This window comes from Myotis davidii, unplaced genomic scaffold (genome assembly GCF_000327345.1).
Source record: "Myotis davidii unplaced genomic scaffold, ASM32734v1 scaffold586, whole genome shotgun sequence".
Lineage (NCBI taxonomy): Eukaryota > Metazoa > Chordata > Mammalia > Chiroptera > Vespertilionidae > Myotis > Myotis davidii.
Genome location: NW_006296809.1, coordinates 611,333 through 628,356, shown reverse-complemented (window position 1 = coordinate 628,356; position 17,024 = coordinate 611,333). Strand labels below are relative to the sequence as shown.

Below are 17,024 nucleotides of genomic sequence, written 5' to 3'. Positions count from 1 at the left end.
GTGAGGCCACCGCCATGCCGTCGTCGCCGCTGCGGGTGGCGGTGGTCTGCTCGAGCAACCAGAACCGGAGCATGGAGGCGCACAACATCCTTAGGTAGGTGGGCCTCCGCCCTGGCCCCGCGCGCCCCGTCCCCAGGCCGGTCCGCCGTCCCTCCGGCCCGAGCTGGGCGAAGGCTGCCTCTGCTCTCCCCGGCGCGTCCGGGGCCGGGCGGTCCCTGGAGGAAGCCCGGGGGGCTGCCCGGCCCGAGCTCTTGGACTCCGGGGGCCGAGCTCCGCGAGGGGTGGACAGGGCGCGGTCGGCCGCGCGGTGCGCCCACGTGTGCTCAGCATCGCGGGGAAATCCAGGTTCGAAGTGAAAACGTTCCCGCGCCCCCGGAACCGCAAAGCTCCTGGGAGACCCGGAGGCTGGTGCTTGGCCCGCCCGCCTGGCACGCCGGTCGGCGCATCGGAAAATGGGGGGCCTGTCTGGCCCAGACGCCGGCTTAGGGTCCAGGGCAAAGCGTCACTTACCACCTGTTGGGAAGCCTGCGGGACGTGACCTCAGCACAGGAAGAGGCTTTTTTAAAAAAAATAGGGAAATAGCAGTGTTGTCAACGTCAGGAATTTGTGTGTTTGCTTCTATCTAGCCACACGTTCAAGTCTCGAGTCAGAAACCCTCCCCAACCCCTTTGATAGGCCCCGGCGTCTCTGGAGGGCAGTGGAGTGGGCGCCTCGCGGTGATATTTCAGCGGAACTCCTCGGGGGCCCTGGTGTCTTTAGTGAGTTTATTCTTGCCTGACAGAGTTTCCCCTCGGTCACTCGCTTTATTGTGACAGTCGTGCGCCCGTCAGTGGTGACGGTAAGCACAGTGGGGACTGCCTTCGCTCCCGGCGCCCCTGTGTGCGGATGTGAAGCGCGGCAGAGCTGCTGTGACCGGCCCTGCCCGAGCCCCGGTGACTTGGGGAGAGCGGGGCCCCCGCACTCTGGTTTCCCTGCTGAGGCGGGCAGGGTCCCGTGGCCTGGATCTGCTAAGGAGGAGCTGACGCCTCCCAACCAACATCGGCGGCCCGTCCGCAGTATTCACGGGATGCCTTTGTTGGGTAGCGTGTTATCACACGCTTTGAACCTGAGAAGTCTATGTGCAGGTTATTTTAAACTGTAAAGTTATTTTAAAACTAGGCATATGCTGGAGTTACATTGTGCTGGGTCACCCTCCAAACTGCATTATGTCTCCAGTCATTAAAAATTGGGTAAATTTAAGCAGAAGAATGCAGCGTTCACACCCCTGGAAAACTACTCAAGGGAACTGATATTTAATGTTTTTAATTATAATAACAGGTGCTGTGGAGACCACCTCATCCTGCTGGTTCTGGCTGGTGATCCTTTGTTTAAGTCCTGCTACTAAGTATTTGTGTAATAAAGTTGGGATGAAATCTTAGAAAAGAAAAAGTTTAAAAAATTACCTGCAGCAACTTTGTGAGTGAAATCGGTTTCAAAGTCATGCCTGTCTGATGCCCTGGGCTGGCCCCGGGAGCTCAGTTGGTTAGAGCGTCAGCCAGATAACACCAAGGCTGTGGGTTTGATCCAGGTCAGGGCACACACAAGAAGCTACGGCCAAGTGCAAGAACAAGTGGAACAACAGATCGATCCACAATCCCCCCTCCCCCTCTCTCTAACATCCTATATAATAAAAGGCTAATATGCAAATAGAACGAATGGCAGAAAAATAGGAACAACCAACCAACCAACCAGTCACTATGATGTGCACTGACCACCAGGGGGTGTGTGCAGAACATGGCGGACATTGGCCATGGGGGGAATGGTGGAGCAGGTGAGGGGGTGCCAGACCAAGGCGGGGCACCATTTGCTGTCATTGGGGTGAGCCTCTGGTGGTTACTGAAAATTCTTTGCTGCCACGCGCCACAGTCCCGGCTGGCGCTCACACCCTCTGCTGGCGCCGGAGCCGCCGCTCGCACCCACTGCCAGTGCCCGGCGTCGGTCCTGGTCACTCAGCGCCATCAGCGGGTGTGAGTGGTGGCTGCTGGCCCCGATCGCCCCTGAGGGCTTCTCCACCTCCCTCTGCTCCTGAGGGGTTATAGGGGCAGCAACTGCTGCTCGCACCATTGACAGCACTGGCCCCACTAGCACAGCCCCAGTCACTCCACACTGTCAGCAGGTGCAAGCGAGAACAGCGCCATCAGCGTGTGGGGTGTCGACGGGAGCAGGGCTGCCTGCAGACTGTACCAGGGGCAGTGGTGGGAGGGGCCGGTGGGGGTGAGGAGGATGGGCCAAGACCCATCACTGCCTACCGCAGCCTCGCGGCCCACAGTTCCTTTCAAGGTGCACGAATTCATGCACTGGGCCCCTAGTCAATAAATAAAAATGAAAAATAAAAACAGCAAGTTCTTAGTAGTTCATAGTGGTGGGAACCAGCACAGCACTGGGTCTCCTGTGAAAAGGGGCAAAACAACCAGAGTAGGAATTCTTTTGTGTGCTTTTACCGAGTTTACTGTCTTTCAAGTTTACTCATCACAAGGGCAGAATGAGGACAAAGGAGGTAAGCTTAGGGTAACACATTATTCATGTGGTGAATGTAAGGTTCTTTTAGACATGGCTCTTTAATTTCTAAAATGCCTATTTAGAGAGTGTTTTCCTTTGTTAAAAAAGTAGTCTTTGTTTGCAAAATTCTCACTGAAGAAAATATGGAAGATGAAGATCACTCAAAATACCATTTTCCTGTGTCTAATACACTTAAAGGGAGATGAAAACGAAGCTCTGTAACCTCTCTTCACATCATGTGAACATGGTCTGGTTGCAGCACTCATTTCTGTGTGTTTTTTTAAAAATTATTTATTTATTTGAGAGAAACATCGATTTGTTGTTCTGCTTATTTATGCATTCATTGGTTGCTTCTTGTACGTGCCCTGACCAGGAATCAAGCCCTTGGTGTATCTGGACGACACTCTAACCAACTGAGCAACTTTTCCAGGGTCACTCACTTTGATGCCTTGAGTTTGCACATCTGTTCCTGTGGTGACAGCCAGTGGTGGGGACCCTGGGCAGGGTGACTTGTGTCCCGTCTCCCGTTAATAGACATTTGGGTGTTCCTGTTCTATTTTGCAGTCACACAATGTCAACATCCTTGTGCCATCTAAGTATCTGCACATTTTCTGGATATTTCCTTGGCATAAATTCCTAGAGGTAGAGTTACATTTTCATACGTTTTTGCCAGACTGCCTTCCAGAAAATACCTATTTATAAAATTCTCATTTCCTCACACTCTTTTCACGCTGCCAGGGCAGAAGTGTAGGTCTCACCTTCCTTTATTTTTAAATTGCTTTGATACTGAACAATTTTTCATGTCTTTCTCACTGTTGAAAAAGTACTTATGGCTTTATGTACTTGGATTTTTACAGGGCTTTAAAGCATCTTCAGAAACTTACTGAAGGTTTCTGTTACAATTAGGAGAGCTATGAAAGCCAGATTTAGAGATTTAGACCTTAAAGGTGATGTTTGTGGAAAGCAAAGAAAAATGATGTGGTAGATGGAAAAAAGCAAGAAACTTGTGTGCAGTCTGGTTACAAATACAAAAGAGTATGCATAGGAAAACAAACAGATCAAAAAGAATGTGGTTACCTGAACACACTCTGTAGGTAGTTGTCAGTGAAACCCTGTTTTGTTTTATTTTTGGCCTCTTGAAATCAGCTTGGACTGCATTTTTTTTCTTTGACAAGTCGAATACAAGTGATAATGAGTGTTGGCACTTTCTAGAGCTAGTCAGAATGTTCCCTGGGGTGATCATTTTTATCTTTTCAGACTAAAATTTTTCAAATGCCAATGCGGGGGGGGGCATTAGGTTTTTAGGGTGTTGGAAGACTTGTATGCTCCCATAGAGACTCCTGTTCTTTGTACTTTGTGGATTAAGATTTCTCTTCAGCCGAAACCGTTTGGCTCAGTGGATAGAGCGTCGGCCTGCGGACTGAATGGTCCCAGGTTCGATTCCGGTCAAGGGCATGTACCTGGGTTGCGGCACATCCCCAGTAGGAGATGTGCAGGAGGCAGCTGATCGATGTCTCTCTCTCATCAATGTTTCTAACTCTCTATCTCTCTCCCTTCCTTTCTGTAAAAAATCAATAAAATATAGTTTTTTAAAAAAAAAGATTTCTCTTTAGAGCCAATTCATTTTTTGTTCCAAACTACCTCCTAGATGTTAAGAGGCATGTTGATTTTTGGAAGCTACATTTCTAATTGTACATGTAGCAATTCAAAACAAATTTTATTTTATTTTATTTTATTTTTAAATATATGTTATTGGTTTCTTACAGAGAGGAAGGGAGAGGGAGAGAGAGATAGAAACATCAATGATGAGAATCATTGATTGGCTGCCTCCTGGCATGCCCCACACTGGGGATCGAGTCCATAACCCAGGCATGTGCCCTTGGCCAGAATCGAACCCGGGTCCCTTCAGTCTGCAGGCCGACGCTCTACTCACTGAGCCAAACCGGCCAGGGCTCAAAACAAATTTTAAAGACAGACTTCTATGAGCTGCCGGGCTGAGTTCTCAGTCACAACTCCCTGGCTGTGTGGTTGTGGGAAGGTGAGCAGGGGCTGCAAACATGGGAGAAACAGGTGCGCCCGTCTCTGGAGCTCCTCTTGCAGGTGCTTTCCCAGCCCCACCTGACTGCTCACAGGCACAGGGGAGGAGGCGCCGCCCAGAGCAGGAGGCCCAGCTTGTGAGGGACCCGAGGGGCCCGGTCATTGTAGATGTGACAGCCAAGACTCAGGATGGGAAAACCTGGGTTGAAAGGGATCCGGGGGGTGGAGGTGGGGGTGCCACAGTCAACTGAGGTCCTGCAGTTCTCCGATCTGGATGGTGCTCTCAGATCTTCACATCACGTGGGCCCCAAGCCACACGGGGAGAGAAGGCGCTCGGACCTCCTCCCAGAGGGGACGTGTCTCAGGCTGCCTGAGGTGGTGTGGTCACACACCTGGCACATGTCAGACAGGGTGCTCCCACTCAAGGTGCCCAAAACCTCTGGTCTGAGCACATTTACAGAAACTGCTTACTAGGGTGGGTCAGCTGGGTCCTGCAGCCTCTGTGGCTGCATCTTTGATATCTCAGCTCTGGGAGAACTTAAAGGAAAAAGGAAGCCAGCTGGAAATGATGTGGAAAGGTGACTGGGTCTGAAGTCGGGTCCTGGGAATAGCAGAGGACCACATCCACCTTCATGGGCTCTGAGGGGCTACATGGTTTTTGTCTTCAGAAGCAGGACAGGGTGGAGAATTCTGTTTGAAGGTGAACATTGAGACAGAACCGGGCAGACCGGGCATGGGAACAGCCCCGACAGCTGAGCATTCTTCCCTGCATTCGGGTCTTCTCCGGCCCTTCCAGATGAGGACAGGCGCCTGAGCCGGTGCAGCCGGTGGTGTGCGTCCCGGCCTGGGACTGCCTTCTGCTGGTGCTGGAAGGAAGCACATGGATGATTGTGGTGCTGGTGCTGTGTGGAGGGGGAGCCCCCGGTGGCCAGCAGAGCAAGGTGGCCTGTGAGAAGACAGGGCCCAGGAACGGGGCAGGAGGGTGTCCAAGCAGGGCACCAGCCGGGCAGTCTAAATGGCACATTTATCACAAGTTCAAGGCACAGGTCTGCTTAGAAGCCGCTCCGTTTCGTTCTTGGCCCGTGGGATCATCATAAATGAAATCATAGAACATGTTTATTGGATTGTGTTTAGGGCCCACAACTTGCTGGTGAGAACATAACTTTTATTGGAATGTTGACATTTCAGAAGTGTGTCTTCCCAGTCCTGGCCGGCTCACAGTGAAGCTGCAGGCAGACTGTAGGTGAGGTAGCTTAGAGCAGCTGGTTGTGTTCTGGGGGCTGAGGAGCAGTGACTTCCCTGTGGAGGGACGTGGTGCGGGCACTGACCCCACAGGCTGTGCTCCCGGGAGGCTGGCAGGTCTGGGCTCGCTCCTAGCCAGAGGAATGCTTCCCAGTAGGTTAGTGCTCACACTACAGCACTGACCCTCTTACATTCTTCTGGATTCTTCTGGTGTTCTTCTTAACGTTAGCATTTTCCCTTCAGTCGTTGGATAACAAGGGAAACAATTCTATACCCCCACATTTAACATTGTCTTGGATAGGTTTTGTTTATCTTAGAGGGGGAGGGAGGGAGGGAAGGAGAGGGAGAGAAACATCCATCAATTGTCTTCCGCTTGTGTCCTGACTGGGAGTCAAACCCGCCACCTTCTGGTGTAGAGGACATGCCCCACCAGCTGAGCCACACCAGCCGGGGCAGAGAGGCTCTTGATGAAAGATTTTTGTGCTCGCGAAGGTGTTTGCTGAACACGTGTCTGGAAGGTTAGATTCACATAGAAGATAGCTGGCCGTTGAAACAAAGCCTGTTGTCAGGAATTTTATTCTAGCCCTCGGCTCTCTTATGTAAGAAACAAATTGTCACACGGCACAGCTGTCACACGCAGGATGGCTGTTCTTTCGTTGCACCAGCTTAGAGGAAGCAGGGCTTTGCTGCTAATTAGCCTTTGCCACTTGTGAGCATTTTGTTGGGGGAGGAACAAACTGCATTCATCTTATTTTTAAACATGGTTGGTGGCGCTCTCAGCGTCTGCAGGGCGGTGAGGATGGCAACAGGCAGTTCCTCAGAGAAACCCAGCCAGCGAGGAGCCTTGTCTGGGCGTTGGTTGTGGGGAAGGCTGGGCCCAGTTACCTTGGGGATGAGTTCCTGTCAGGGATATGGGGAGTGTTCCGTCTAGACACCCAGTGAAACCTCAGACCCAGCATGACGCGATGAGTGCAGGAGACAGGCCTGCCAGGTGGCATCCCCGCAGGTCGGACCCAGACAGCTGCAGCAGGTAGAGGGGAAGGCTCTATAGGACAGCGGTTCCCAGCCTGTGGGTCGCGACCACTTTGGGGGTCGAAGGACCCTTTCACGGGTTGCCTAAGACCATCGGAAAACACATATATAATTACATATTGTTTTTGTGATTAATCACTATGCTTTAATTATATTCAATTTGTAACAATGAAGTTGGGGGTCACCACAACATGAGAAACTGTATTAAAGGGTCGCGGCGTTAGGAAGGTTGAAAACCACTGCTATAGGGGGTCTCCCAGAAGCCCTCTGGGCGTGCTACTCACTGTCCTGTGTCCTGGATGTTTTGTTTATTTTCTCATCCCCCCAGGAGCTGAGGAGAGAGATTGGGTCTGTTTTGACCACTGCGTGTCCCCAGCACATAGTGAGCTTCAGGAAATACTGTCGAATCAAAATGGAAGGTAAACCTGCTGCCAGGAGAAGTGGTGGTTTTTCACATTTGAAATGTCACCATCGGGGCTTCCTGACTCCTGTGCTGTGGCTCGGATGGACTCGCTGGATGGACTCGCTGGATAGTTCGTCAGTGATTTCAAGTGTGGCTGTGCTTAGGCTCATTTTAATATGTTCCTTACTTGTTTTTTGTCGTTGCTTTTAGAGAAAGAGACGCTGATTTGTTGTTCCACTTTTTTATGCATTCATTGGTTGGTTCCTGCCATGACGGGATTGAACCTGAACTTTGGTGTATCGGGACAATGTTCTAACCAAATGAGCTAACCGGCCAGGGCCTAAGAAACTCTTTTTTCTTTTCTTTTTTTATAGAATATATTTTTTAATTGATTTCAGAGAAGGGAGAGAGAGACAGAAACATCAATGATAAGAATCATTGATCGGCTGCCTTCTGCACACATTCCTAATGGGGATCGAGACTACAACCCAGGCATGTGCCCCGATCAGGAATCAAACCGTGATCTCCTGGCTCATAGGTTGACGCTCAGTGACACTGAGCTACGCCAGCTGGCCTCGACCCCAAAAATTCTCTCCCGAATATCCAGTTACCTCATTGCATCACAGCTGAGACACTGCAGGGTGCGTTCCAGACGCCCTCAGGTCCTGTGTGTTTTGTTTTCCCGCACACATAAGTCATGGATGTGCACGCTGCACTGCAGTCTGTTAAAGTGTGCAGTAGCACTGTCTAAACCAGCCGTGGGCAAACTACGGCCTGCGGGGCCGGATCCGGCCCGTTTGAAATGAACAAAACTAAAAAAAAAAAAAAAAGACTGTACCCTTTTATGTAATGATGTTTACTTTGAATTTATATGAGTTCACACAAACACTCCATCCATGCTTTTGTTCTGGCCCTCCAGTCCAGTTTAAGAACCCATTGTGGCCCTCGAGTCAGAAAGTTTGCCCACCCCTGGTCTAAACCAACAATGTACATACCTTAGTGGGCAATGCACATTGCCCTTCATTGCCTGGTCTCCAGTGTCATGCAAACTGCTATTTTATTTGTTTTGTGTGCTTGCTTTTAGTGCAGGTACCAGTAAAACCCTAATGAATAGGAGTCTAGATCAGTGGTTGGCAAACTCATTTGTCAACAGAGCCAAATACAACGGTACAACGATTGAAATTTCTTTTGAGAGCCAAATTTTTTAAACTTAAACAATATAGGTAGGTACATTGTTATTAACTTAATTAGGGTCCTCCTAAGGCTTAGGAAGAGCCACACTCAAGGGGCCAAAGAGCCACATGTGGCTTGCAAGACGCAGTTTGCTGACCACAGGACTAGGAAAAACACTTTATCGCTAAAAAGTGGTAATCATCATCTTAGCCTGCTAGAAAGTGGCACCGTAGCCCTGGCTGGTTTGGCTCGGTGGAATAGAACGTCAGCCTGTGGACTGAAAGGTCCCAGGTTCAATTCTGGGCAGGGGCACATGCCAGGGTTGCGGGCTTGGTCCCCAGGAGGGGGCCTGCAGGAGGCAGCCCGTCAGTGAGTCTCATCATTGATGTTTCTGTTGCTCTCCCTCTCCCTCCCTCTCTGAAATCGATAAAAATGTATTTTTTTTTTAAAAGAAAACGCCACCGTAGACTTGCTCGCCACAGGGCTGCCACAGGCCTTCCGTTTCAGGGTCTGCGCAGCTGAGGGAGCGGTGTTTCTGTGTGTGGTTTCACGTGACTTGTTTAGCGCGACCGCCAGGAGACAGGGCTCGTGAAACACGTGCGGCCTCTGGAGACAGACCCAGCGTGGGTCCAGGTACGTGTTGAGCAGCTGCTTTCGCACTTGGGGGCTCTCCTGGCCACAGGTGTTCTCCCTGGTTAGTGCACGCCTTCGGCCCACGTGCTGCTCAGCTCTCGGTGGAGGCCCAGGCCTGGCTGCTCCCTCCACAGGGACGACCCTGCCTTCTGGGCACAGGCCTCAGCTCCACGCCGGTCCTTGGGGAGCTGTGGGTCTCAGCGCATCCCTCCCGCTGGCCGGAGAGGCAGCTCCTGGTGCCCTGGGGGTGAACCGGCGAAGAGGTGGGGGAGTTGGTGCTTGTGGGCTTCTCGGCGCCCTGCTTTCCCATGAGTCCCTCTGCCCTCGGGAGGAGCCGTGCGGGCTGGTGGGTCCCACACTCTGCGGAAAGGGTTGGTCTGAGGAATAATTCACTCTTTTCCTTGAGGTGGACATTTTTCCCATTAAATAGCCGTGAGGTTGCTGGAGCGTGGGCAGCAGCTTTAGGGCACTTGCAGGGGAAGTGGCTTGTTGGGGCAGTTCCTGTGGGGCAGTGGTCAGCTGGGAGGCCAGCTTAGGGGAAAGTGACCTCCAGAGAAGCAGGTGCGGCCAGCCTGGATGACCATGACCCCTGTGGGGATCGAGCAGGCGGTGGGTTCCTGTCTCTGCTTGCTTCCCACCGCCATGGTTGAGGTGACTTGTCGGGCTGGTTGGGGCTTTGACAGAAAATACTCCTGTTCTTGTATGTTACCTGGATTGGTGAGGGGCAGGGTGGGGACTGGGCAGAGGTGGTCAGCAAGTCTGATTGGTGGCTGGGCCTGTTACCCTCTGGCCACAGCACACACTTGCGGACGTCCTTACGCCTGGCCTCCCTCTCCGTCGGGATGGGCAGTGGCGGCCCGGGGGGAATGTCACCGCTGAGTGCCTGGCCCTTGGTTGGTTGGCCACTCGTCTGTTTCCCGTGTTCTCTGACCAGCTCTGGGTTCGGTGCAGTGCTGCCCCTCACCCTCTCTCAGGGGCAGGAAGTGCCCTCTGTGCGGATGGACCTGCAGGTCCGGTCTGGGTGGCTGAGCGCCGCCGCCGACGGTGCTGGGGCTGATTGCAGGTGCGTGTGGGTGGCGGGAGCCCCCGAAGTGAGGGGTCGGGTGGCGGTGACACCGGCGTTCCCAGCTGGACACTCGGATGCCAGCACCTCATCCAGAGGCTTCCTAGTCACTCAGCAGCTCCGCCTGAGTGCGGCCTGTGTCCCGTTCATCCAGCAGCCATTTGTCGTGCCCGCTGCGCACTGGGCCCGCCGAAGGTGCGGAGCGTGTTGTGGGAGAGAACCAGCGTGGCAGGCAGCCCTGCGTCTCCGTTATTTTCGGTTTCATCTGGTTTTTGTGTAACAGGCTACATGACTCTAAAATGTGAATAAAGTACTTAAAGTTTAGTATTTAAAAGCATGCTCGCAAAGACCAACAGGATTACTCATTTGTTTGCTCCCACCTCACGCCCCTCGCTTGCAGGGTCCGTGTCTGACTTAACCCAGCTGTGATCTTTTCTCTTTTGTGTCTTTCAGCAAACGGGGATTCAGTGTCCGGTCCTTCGGAACAGGGACTCACGTGAAGCTCCCAGGGCCAGCGCCCGACAAGCCCAACGTTTATGATTTCAAAACGACATATGATCAGATGTACAACGATCTCCTTAGGAAAGACAAGGAGCTGTATCCCAGCGAGTCCCCTTTTCAAGACCCCAGTGTGGTGGTCTGTGGCACAGGGATTGTGCTGACCCATGGCGGGCATCTGGGAGGCGGGTGGGTCGTGGCCGCCGCCGTGTGCTGTGCTGAGTCTTCTCAGCTCAGAGAACTAAGTGCGTTTCTAGTGCTGCTTGGGCAGTGCAGGGTCAGCACCCTGGGGGCGTGGACACTAGGGCACGCAGACAGATACGGAAAGTCCACGGTGACAAGGTCACGATATCACACAGAGGAGATGGGGGAGGGAACTGCAGGCTCCGTTACTTTTCTCGCTGCAGGGCCGCCTGCTTCCTGAGCACTGACCACACCGCCGGCTGCTGCACCCACTCGGGTGATGTCCCTGGAAGGTCAGGTCCAGGAACGGCCTCGTGTGTGAGCAGAGGGACGACTTGAAGGAACTTTGCTTCGCATCAGGCACAGGCAACAGGCCGGCTCTGCTCCCTCAGGCTCACGGAAGAAAGGGTTTTGTGCTTTGTTCGTTTTTAGCTTAAATAGCACATTTATTTTCTCAGAGTTAGAGGGCAGAAACCCCCGTCAAGGTGTGGGCAGAGTTGGCCTCTCGGAGGCCCCTCTCCTTAGCTTGCAGGTGGCATCTGCTCACTCTGTCCTCACGTGGTTTTTAAGGGGAAGGTACTTCTTAAATATAGTCTTGTGAACGTGGCACCGAGCTGTGTGTGGTTAAGGTGATCGCTGCTGGGGTTTTGACCGGGCACCTACCACCCTGTGCTGCTGTGGACTCCTGGGCTTCTGCGTCAATGCGTGACGTGTAGTTCTCAGGGTGGAACCCAGCTGAATTCGGGTGAAAGGGATGTAGCACCAAATGGAACGCTTGGTCTCCATGTTGGCACAGGTGTCAATAGGCCACAGGTGTTCTCTGTCCGTCTAGATTCGTTAGCTGGAGTGGCCCGGAGGTCTTGTAGCTGGTGGGTGGGGGCACTGGGGCAGAAACAGGCACTTCCTGTCGGTACTGCAGCGGGCCTTGGGGGTCTGGGTGGCACCTGGAGCCAGTCCCCCGGGTGGCGTGCTGGGCGGGCGGGAGCCCTCACAGCTGGGGCAGTGCCTGCTCTTGGGCCCTTTCTCAGAACCCCAGGCAGAGCCTGCATTGGAGGAAGCTCCCCGAGTGTTTCCAGTGGTGAGTCCTCACCTGTGTCCTGTCTCCATGTTGGAGCTACTGCCCTGCTCACATTCTTGGGCCAGGAGGGGAGGCCAGGCGCTGGCTGGCAGAGGAGCAGCCTCAGGACAGTCTCCGGGTCCTTGGAGCTGAGGCTGCCCTTAGCCCGGCAGCAGCGTTAGCCAGGGTCCCTTTTCCTGGGAAGAGCTGGGCTTTAGCCCCAGGCTTCCGCGTGCTTGGAGCTTATCGTGAGGCCCTGGCTGGTTCTGAAGATTCTCTGTCAGCAGCGTTCACGTTTAAGCTCACACCCACGGGAGCAGCGAGAACGGGGTGGTGTGTTTGCACACTCCCTCCGTGCTCACAGAGGCCCTTTCACAGCGGCCGGCAGCTGACACATTTTTAAAAGATGAAATCCAGAGGGACTCTGAGCAGGAGGGTGATGTGCGTGTCCCTGATCGTTCAACAGGAGCAGAACCCACTTTTCAGAACTCGGTGTCCCCCCGAAGCATCGGTTCCAAAGTCAACTGCTCGCGCGCGCGCGTGTCTGCCCGCCCCGTGCGTGCCTCTGCCATGTCAGGAAGCGGGGTGGGGGGGTGCTGTGCCCGCTGTCACCAACAGTACTTGTCTCCTGGCAACCCACCCTGTGTAGGAAAGCCCCCTCCCCTCTTTTTTTTTTTTAATATATTTTATTGATTTTTTTATAGAGAGGAAGGGAGAGAGATAGAGAGTTAGAAACATCAATGAGAGAGAAACATCGACCAGCTGCCTCCTGCACACCCCCTACTGGGGATGTGCCCGCAACCAAGGTACATGCCCTTGACCGGAATCGAACCTGGGACTCTTCAGTCCGCAGGCAGACGCTCCATCCACTGAGCCAAACCGGTTACGACCCCCCTCCCCTCTTGATTGCCCCCACAAAGCTCTGGGCATGTGGGGGGAACAGGACACCTTCATTGCTTGATTGACTTCACGTGGGTGTAAGTTCTGTGTCCTGGAGGGTGGGGGAGGGGCAGAACAACCTTGTGCTTGGTGCTTAGCGTGACCCAAGTGCAGCTGTTGACCAGTAATGGAGGGCGTCTGCTCCAGGGGTCACTAAACACTGCAAACGTCCAGAAGGCGGGCGGGGAGGGGAGGGCCATCAGTGGCTCACCCTGGCAGTGCACACGAGGGGGATCCTTGATGAGCCATGGGACCAGCGTCTGGCTCGGGGGTCTAGCGATTTGCTTGCTTCCTCTTTTGCTCCTGATTCGTGCAGCTAAGAGCTAAGCCCCGTGGCTGGGACAGGATGCCTGGTTGGTGTTTGCAGAAGTGGTGGTTATCCTATATAATAAAGAGGAATATGCAGATTGACCATCACTCCAACACAAGATGGCTGCCTCCATGTGGACACAAGATGGCCAGCAGGGGAGGGCACTTGGGGGGGACTGGGCCGGCAGGGGAGTGGTTAGAGGGCAAGCAGGTGAGCAGTTGAGAGCCAGTAGTCCTGGATTATGAGAGGGGTCCCAGATTGGAGAGGGTGCAGGTTGGGCTGAGGGACACACACACACCCATGCATGAATTTTGTGCACCGAGCCTCTAGTAACCAGTAGAAAGCTAGAAAAATATTTTAAGACAGTGGTTCTCAACCTTCCTAATGCCGCGACCCTTTAATACAGTTCCTCATGTTGTGGCGACCCCCAACTTCATTGTTACAAATTGAACATAATTAAAGCATAGTGATTAATCACAAAAACAATATGTAATTATATATGTGTTTTCTGATGGTCTTAGGCAACCCCTGTGAAAGAGTCGTTCGACCCCCAAAGGGGTCGCAACCCACAGGTTGAGAACCGCTGTTTTAAGATGTAACGTGGGACAAATGAATTTTCTTTGTTGTTGATCCTAACCCAAGGATATTTTTTCCATTGGTTTTTAGAGAGAGCGAGGGGGAGAGAGAGACACATTGGTTGCCTCCCACACCCACCCTGACCAGAGCTGGGGATGGAATCTGTAGTCCAGGTACATGCCCTTGACTGGGAATTGAGACCCTTCAGTGTGCAGGCTGATGCTCTCAACCACTGAGACACGCCGGCCAGGGCCGGCAAATGACTTTTCCATGGAGAGACAGGTTCTGGAGGCGGCCTGCATCTGCCCGGGGCAGCCAGGCCTCAGGTCCCTGCGTGCACTGGCCTCATGGCATTCACAAGGACTGGCCTCAGTAAGATTTGGCCAGTTGTCCCATTAGGAGCCAAGGACTTGATTAAATAGCTGGTGGTTTTCTCCACCAGCAGGAGCAGGAATTCAGTTAGTCACGGTTTCGTGACCATTTTCCTTTTGGGGATTGTTTACTAACAGTTCGAGAAACGAGTTCATTTGACCCTCCAGACGAAATCTCTTCTGAGTTGCGTTAACGAGGGAACTCGAAAAGGGTGGTCTGTGGTGTGTGCAATCTGTCCATCCAAGGGGCAGCCCGTGGCTTCCGTGCGTCTCCCAGGCCTGTGCCGCCGTCTTGGCAGCTTCCAGAACCTTGCTTCCGTCCCAGCTCTCCCAGCCCTGCACTGCCCACCCTCTCAGGGGGTGCCCCTCTTGTGGCGGTCTGCAGCTGGAGACGTGATGCTTCGTCTCCTGGCCGCGGCTCACACCAGCGGGGTTTGAGGTTGTCCATGTTGTGTGCATCGGACGGTCTTTTTTCTTTTTGAGAAACAAATGCCAAGTTTGTTCCATTTCTTGCATTTGAAGTATTGCTTGATGACATCTTTGGCCTCAAACTGTTCGTTTTTAAGTGCACATTTTCCCCCTTGATCTTAAATTTTCTTCCCTTTGCCACGAGTTCACATGAATACAGAGGGGCTTGAACGTAGTGTTTCCTGTGGGCACTCGGGTAGCTCCGGGGGGTCATTTTCCACACTTGAGCTTCCTCCTGGGAGCCCCAGCTCCTGCTGAGGAGCCCGGCTGAGCCGGAGCGTCCTTGGGGAGCCTTTGGTGGAAAGACGTCACCTGCTTCTAGTGTGGAACGGCCAGCCTGGAGCTGCGCGGGCGCCACGGGCCCGGGAGGAGGGGCTGGTCTGTCAGGAGGCTCTGGGCTGTTTGAAACCTTTCGGTGGATAGCGGCTTTGTAAATTACAAACCCATTTGCCTTAAAAAGCAAGTGGAAGCCTGCCTCCAGACATGTTAGTGGGCTTTGAACACGTGACCAGTTGTCCCTAAACATGGATTTGAAATTCGAGTGTAACCCCTTCCCAGAGCCTGTCCGCGTGCGTGCAGACGGCACAGGAGCCTGTGTCCAGCACCTCTGCCTCCCGATCTCCCGTCATAGTCACTCTATGCTTCTCCATCTCTGTCTCATTGTCGTTTAGGCCCTGGCTTAACTTGTGTGTGCCCACTTCTTCACTGTACTTCTTTCTTATCGGGGGGTAAAAGCTAAAAATAAAAATGATTTCTCGCACTGTATATCCCACAGCCTCCTGACCTCCGTGCTGGGTGTGCGGTTAGTGGGCACAACGCTCGAGAGGGGGCCGTCCTCTCTGAGGCCCCCACACCATCACTGTAGCTGCAGCCACTGGGCTGCTCCAGAAGTTTCTTTGGGTCTCAGACGTGTTCCCAGCTGGCCCGCTTTCTCGTGCTGTGCTTGGTGGGTGGGAACAGCTGCCTGGTCCGCCCTCCAGGCCGGCTCACTGTGCTGGCGCCCCTGGCGCCCGCCTGGCACCTGCAGGGGCGGCATTGGGCTCTCCCTGTCGCATTTCACCCTGGTCGGCAGCTATGTGTTTACATTGTTTTTTAAAATGATGTTTATTCATTTAACGAGCTGAGCAGAGCTGACGGCTGGGGGGAGTGAGGTGAAGCCAGGGTCACTTGTGGGTCTGACATCCGCGGTGCCCTGGCCATGCTCACTGTGTGTACTCGCCCAGGCCTAAGGGGTGGACCTGGTCTCCCCCCAACACACACACACCAGGTGTGTTGAAAGTGGGTCACCTGACCTAAAGCCAGGGGGGTGGGGCCATTGCAGACCCGGCAGAGCTGGCCGCCCTCATCTCAGGGCAGCAGGGCAGCGCCTCTTCAAGTGGACTCGGGTTCCCACGCTCTCGCTTGTGCAGCCTACATGCTTTGCAGAAATTGCTTTGATTATGAAATGAGTTTGAATTTATTTCTTAATATAAAAAGTGCTGCTCGAAAGCTTTTGTTGAGTGGTTCTGAGTGTGGTTTGAGGCTCCCAGCTGGCCCTACAGCCCTTTGGGAGGTTCTCCAGCTCAAAGCTGCTCTTGGCCGTTCTTCCTCTCCCCTGTGTGCCAAGGGCTCCCCACAGGCTCCTGCCCTGGTGCCGGCCCTCCCGTGGGGGATGGGCTCCAGGATGCACCTACCTGGCCAGCAGCTGCTGGCCTGGCCTGTGGTCATGGGAAACGTCTTGTATCCGTGCTGACTCCACGCTTTGCCAGGAAAATGTAGGGTGGGACCGGCCTGGGGGGTGTCACCTGTATCCATGATGGGAGAGGGTGGGTTGCTTCTCTGGGTCGTGGGAGGGTTGGGAAGGAGAGGGTGGCAGCCACTCCTCACCCTGGTCCCACTGGGTGTGCTTGGCAATGGTTCCCACATGTGGTCCCTTCAGCCTGTGCTGCATCTGAACTCCAGGCGGCCATGGCCGTGGCTCTGACTGGCGTTGGAGGACTGGGTGTGGGATTTCAGGGGTGCGGCCCTCCCATGGCAGGGAAAACTTTCTGGGGGGGTTCAAAGAGAGGGGTCCTGAGGGAGATGCCAGGCTGAGCAACCAGGGGTGCCAGCCTACCCGGCCCTCAAGGCCAGAGCTCGTCGGGCCACTGCCCCATTCAGTTGGGGCTGGTCACAGGTAAAGGCAGACATGTTGCCGCTGCATCATCATAAAGTCTGAGTGAGCTGTTCCCGAGATGGGCTGGGCAGCTTCCCTGCTGAGGAACCGCCTGTCCCCTGGGTGCCCAAGTAGCTCCAGCTGCAAGGGAGGGGTCCCTGGACGGGCACACCCACCAGGCAGGGGTCAGGGGATGTGGAGACACCAGAGAAGGGGTCACTGGCCAGGAGTTGGACCTCCTGGCTGGGGCTGCTCCTCCTGGTGGCTGTGGAATTGGGACATGGCCCTGGGCTTCCCCATGGCACAGGGCCCGCCTGCCCTCGAAACAAGGGGGGGTGGCGCTGGCCCCCTCCCAGGGGGAGCGTGT

At 53.9% G+C, this 17,024-nt stretch overlaps 1 protein-coding gene across 1 annotated transcript in view; it reads left to right on the top strand.

Moving 5' to 3' along the window:
- Positions 1 to 6: 6 nt before the first annotated feature.
- SSU72 (SSU72 homolog, RNA polymerase II CTD phosphatase) overlaps positions 7 to 17,024 on the top strand; it is a 23,190-nt gene continuing 6,172 nt past the window's right edge. Inside the window, exons 1-2 of the mRNA XM_006772557.2 lie at positions 7 to 94; positions 10,575 to 10,718. Coding sequence (XP_006772620.1) covers positions 15 to 94; positions 10,575 to 10,718 — 224 coding nt within the window. The 5' untranslated portion in view covers positions 7 to 14. The remainder of the gene's footprint in view (positions 95 to 10,574; positions 10,719 to 17,024) is intronic.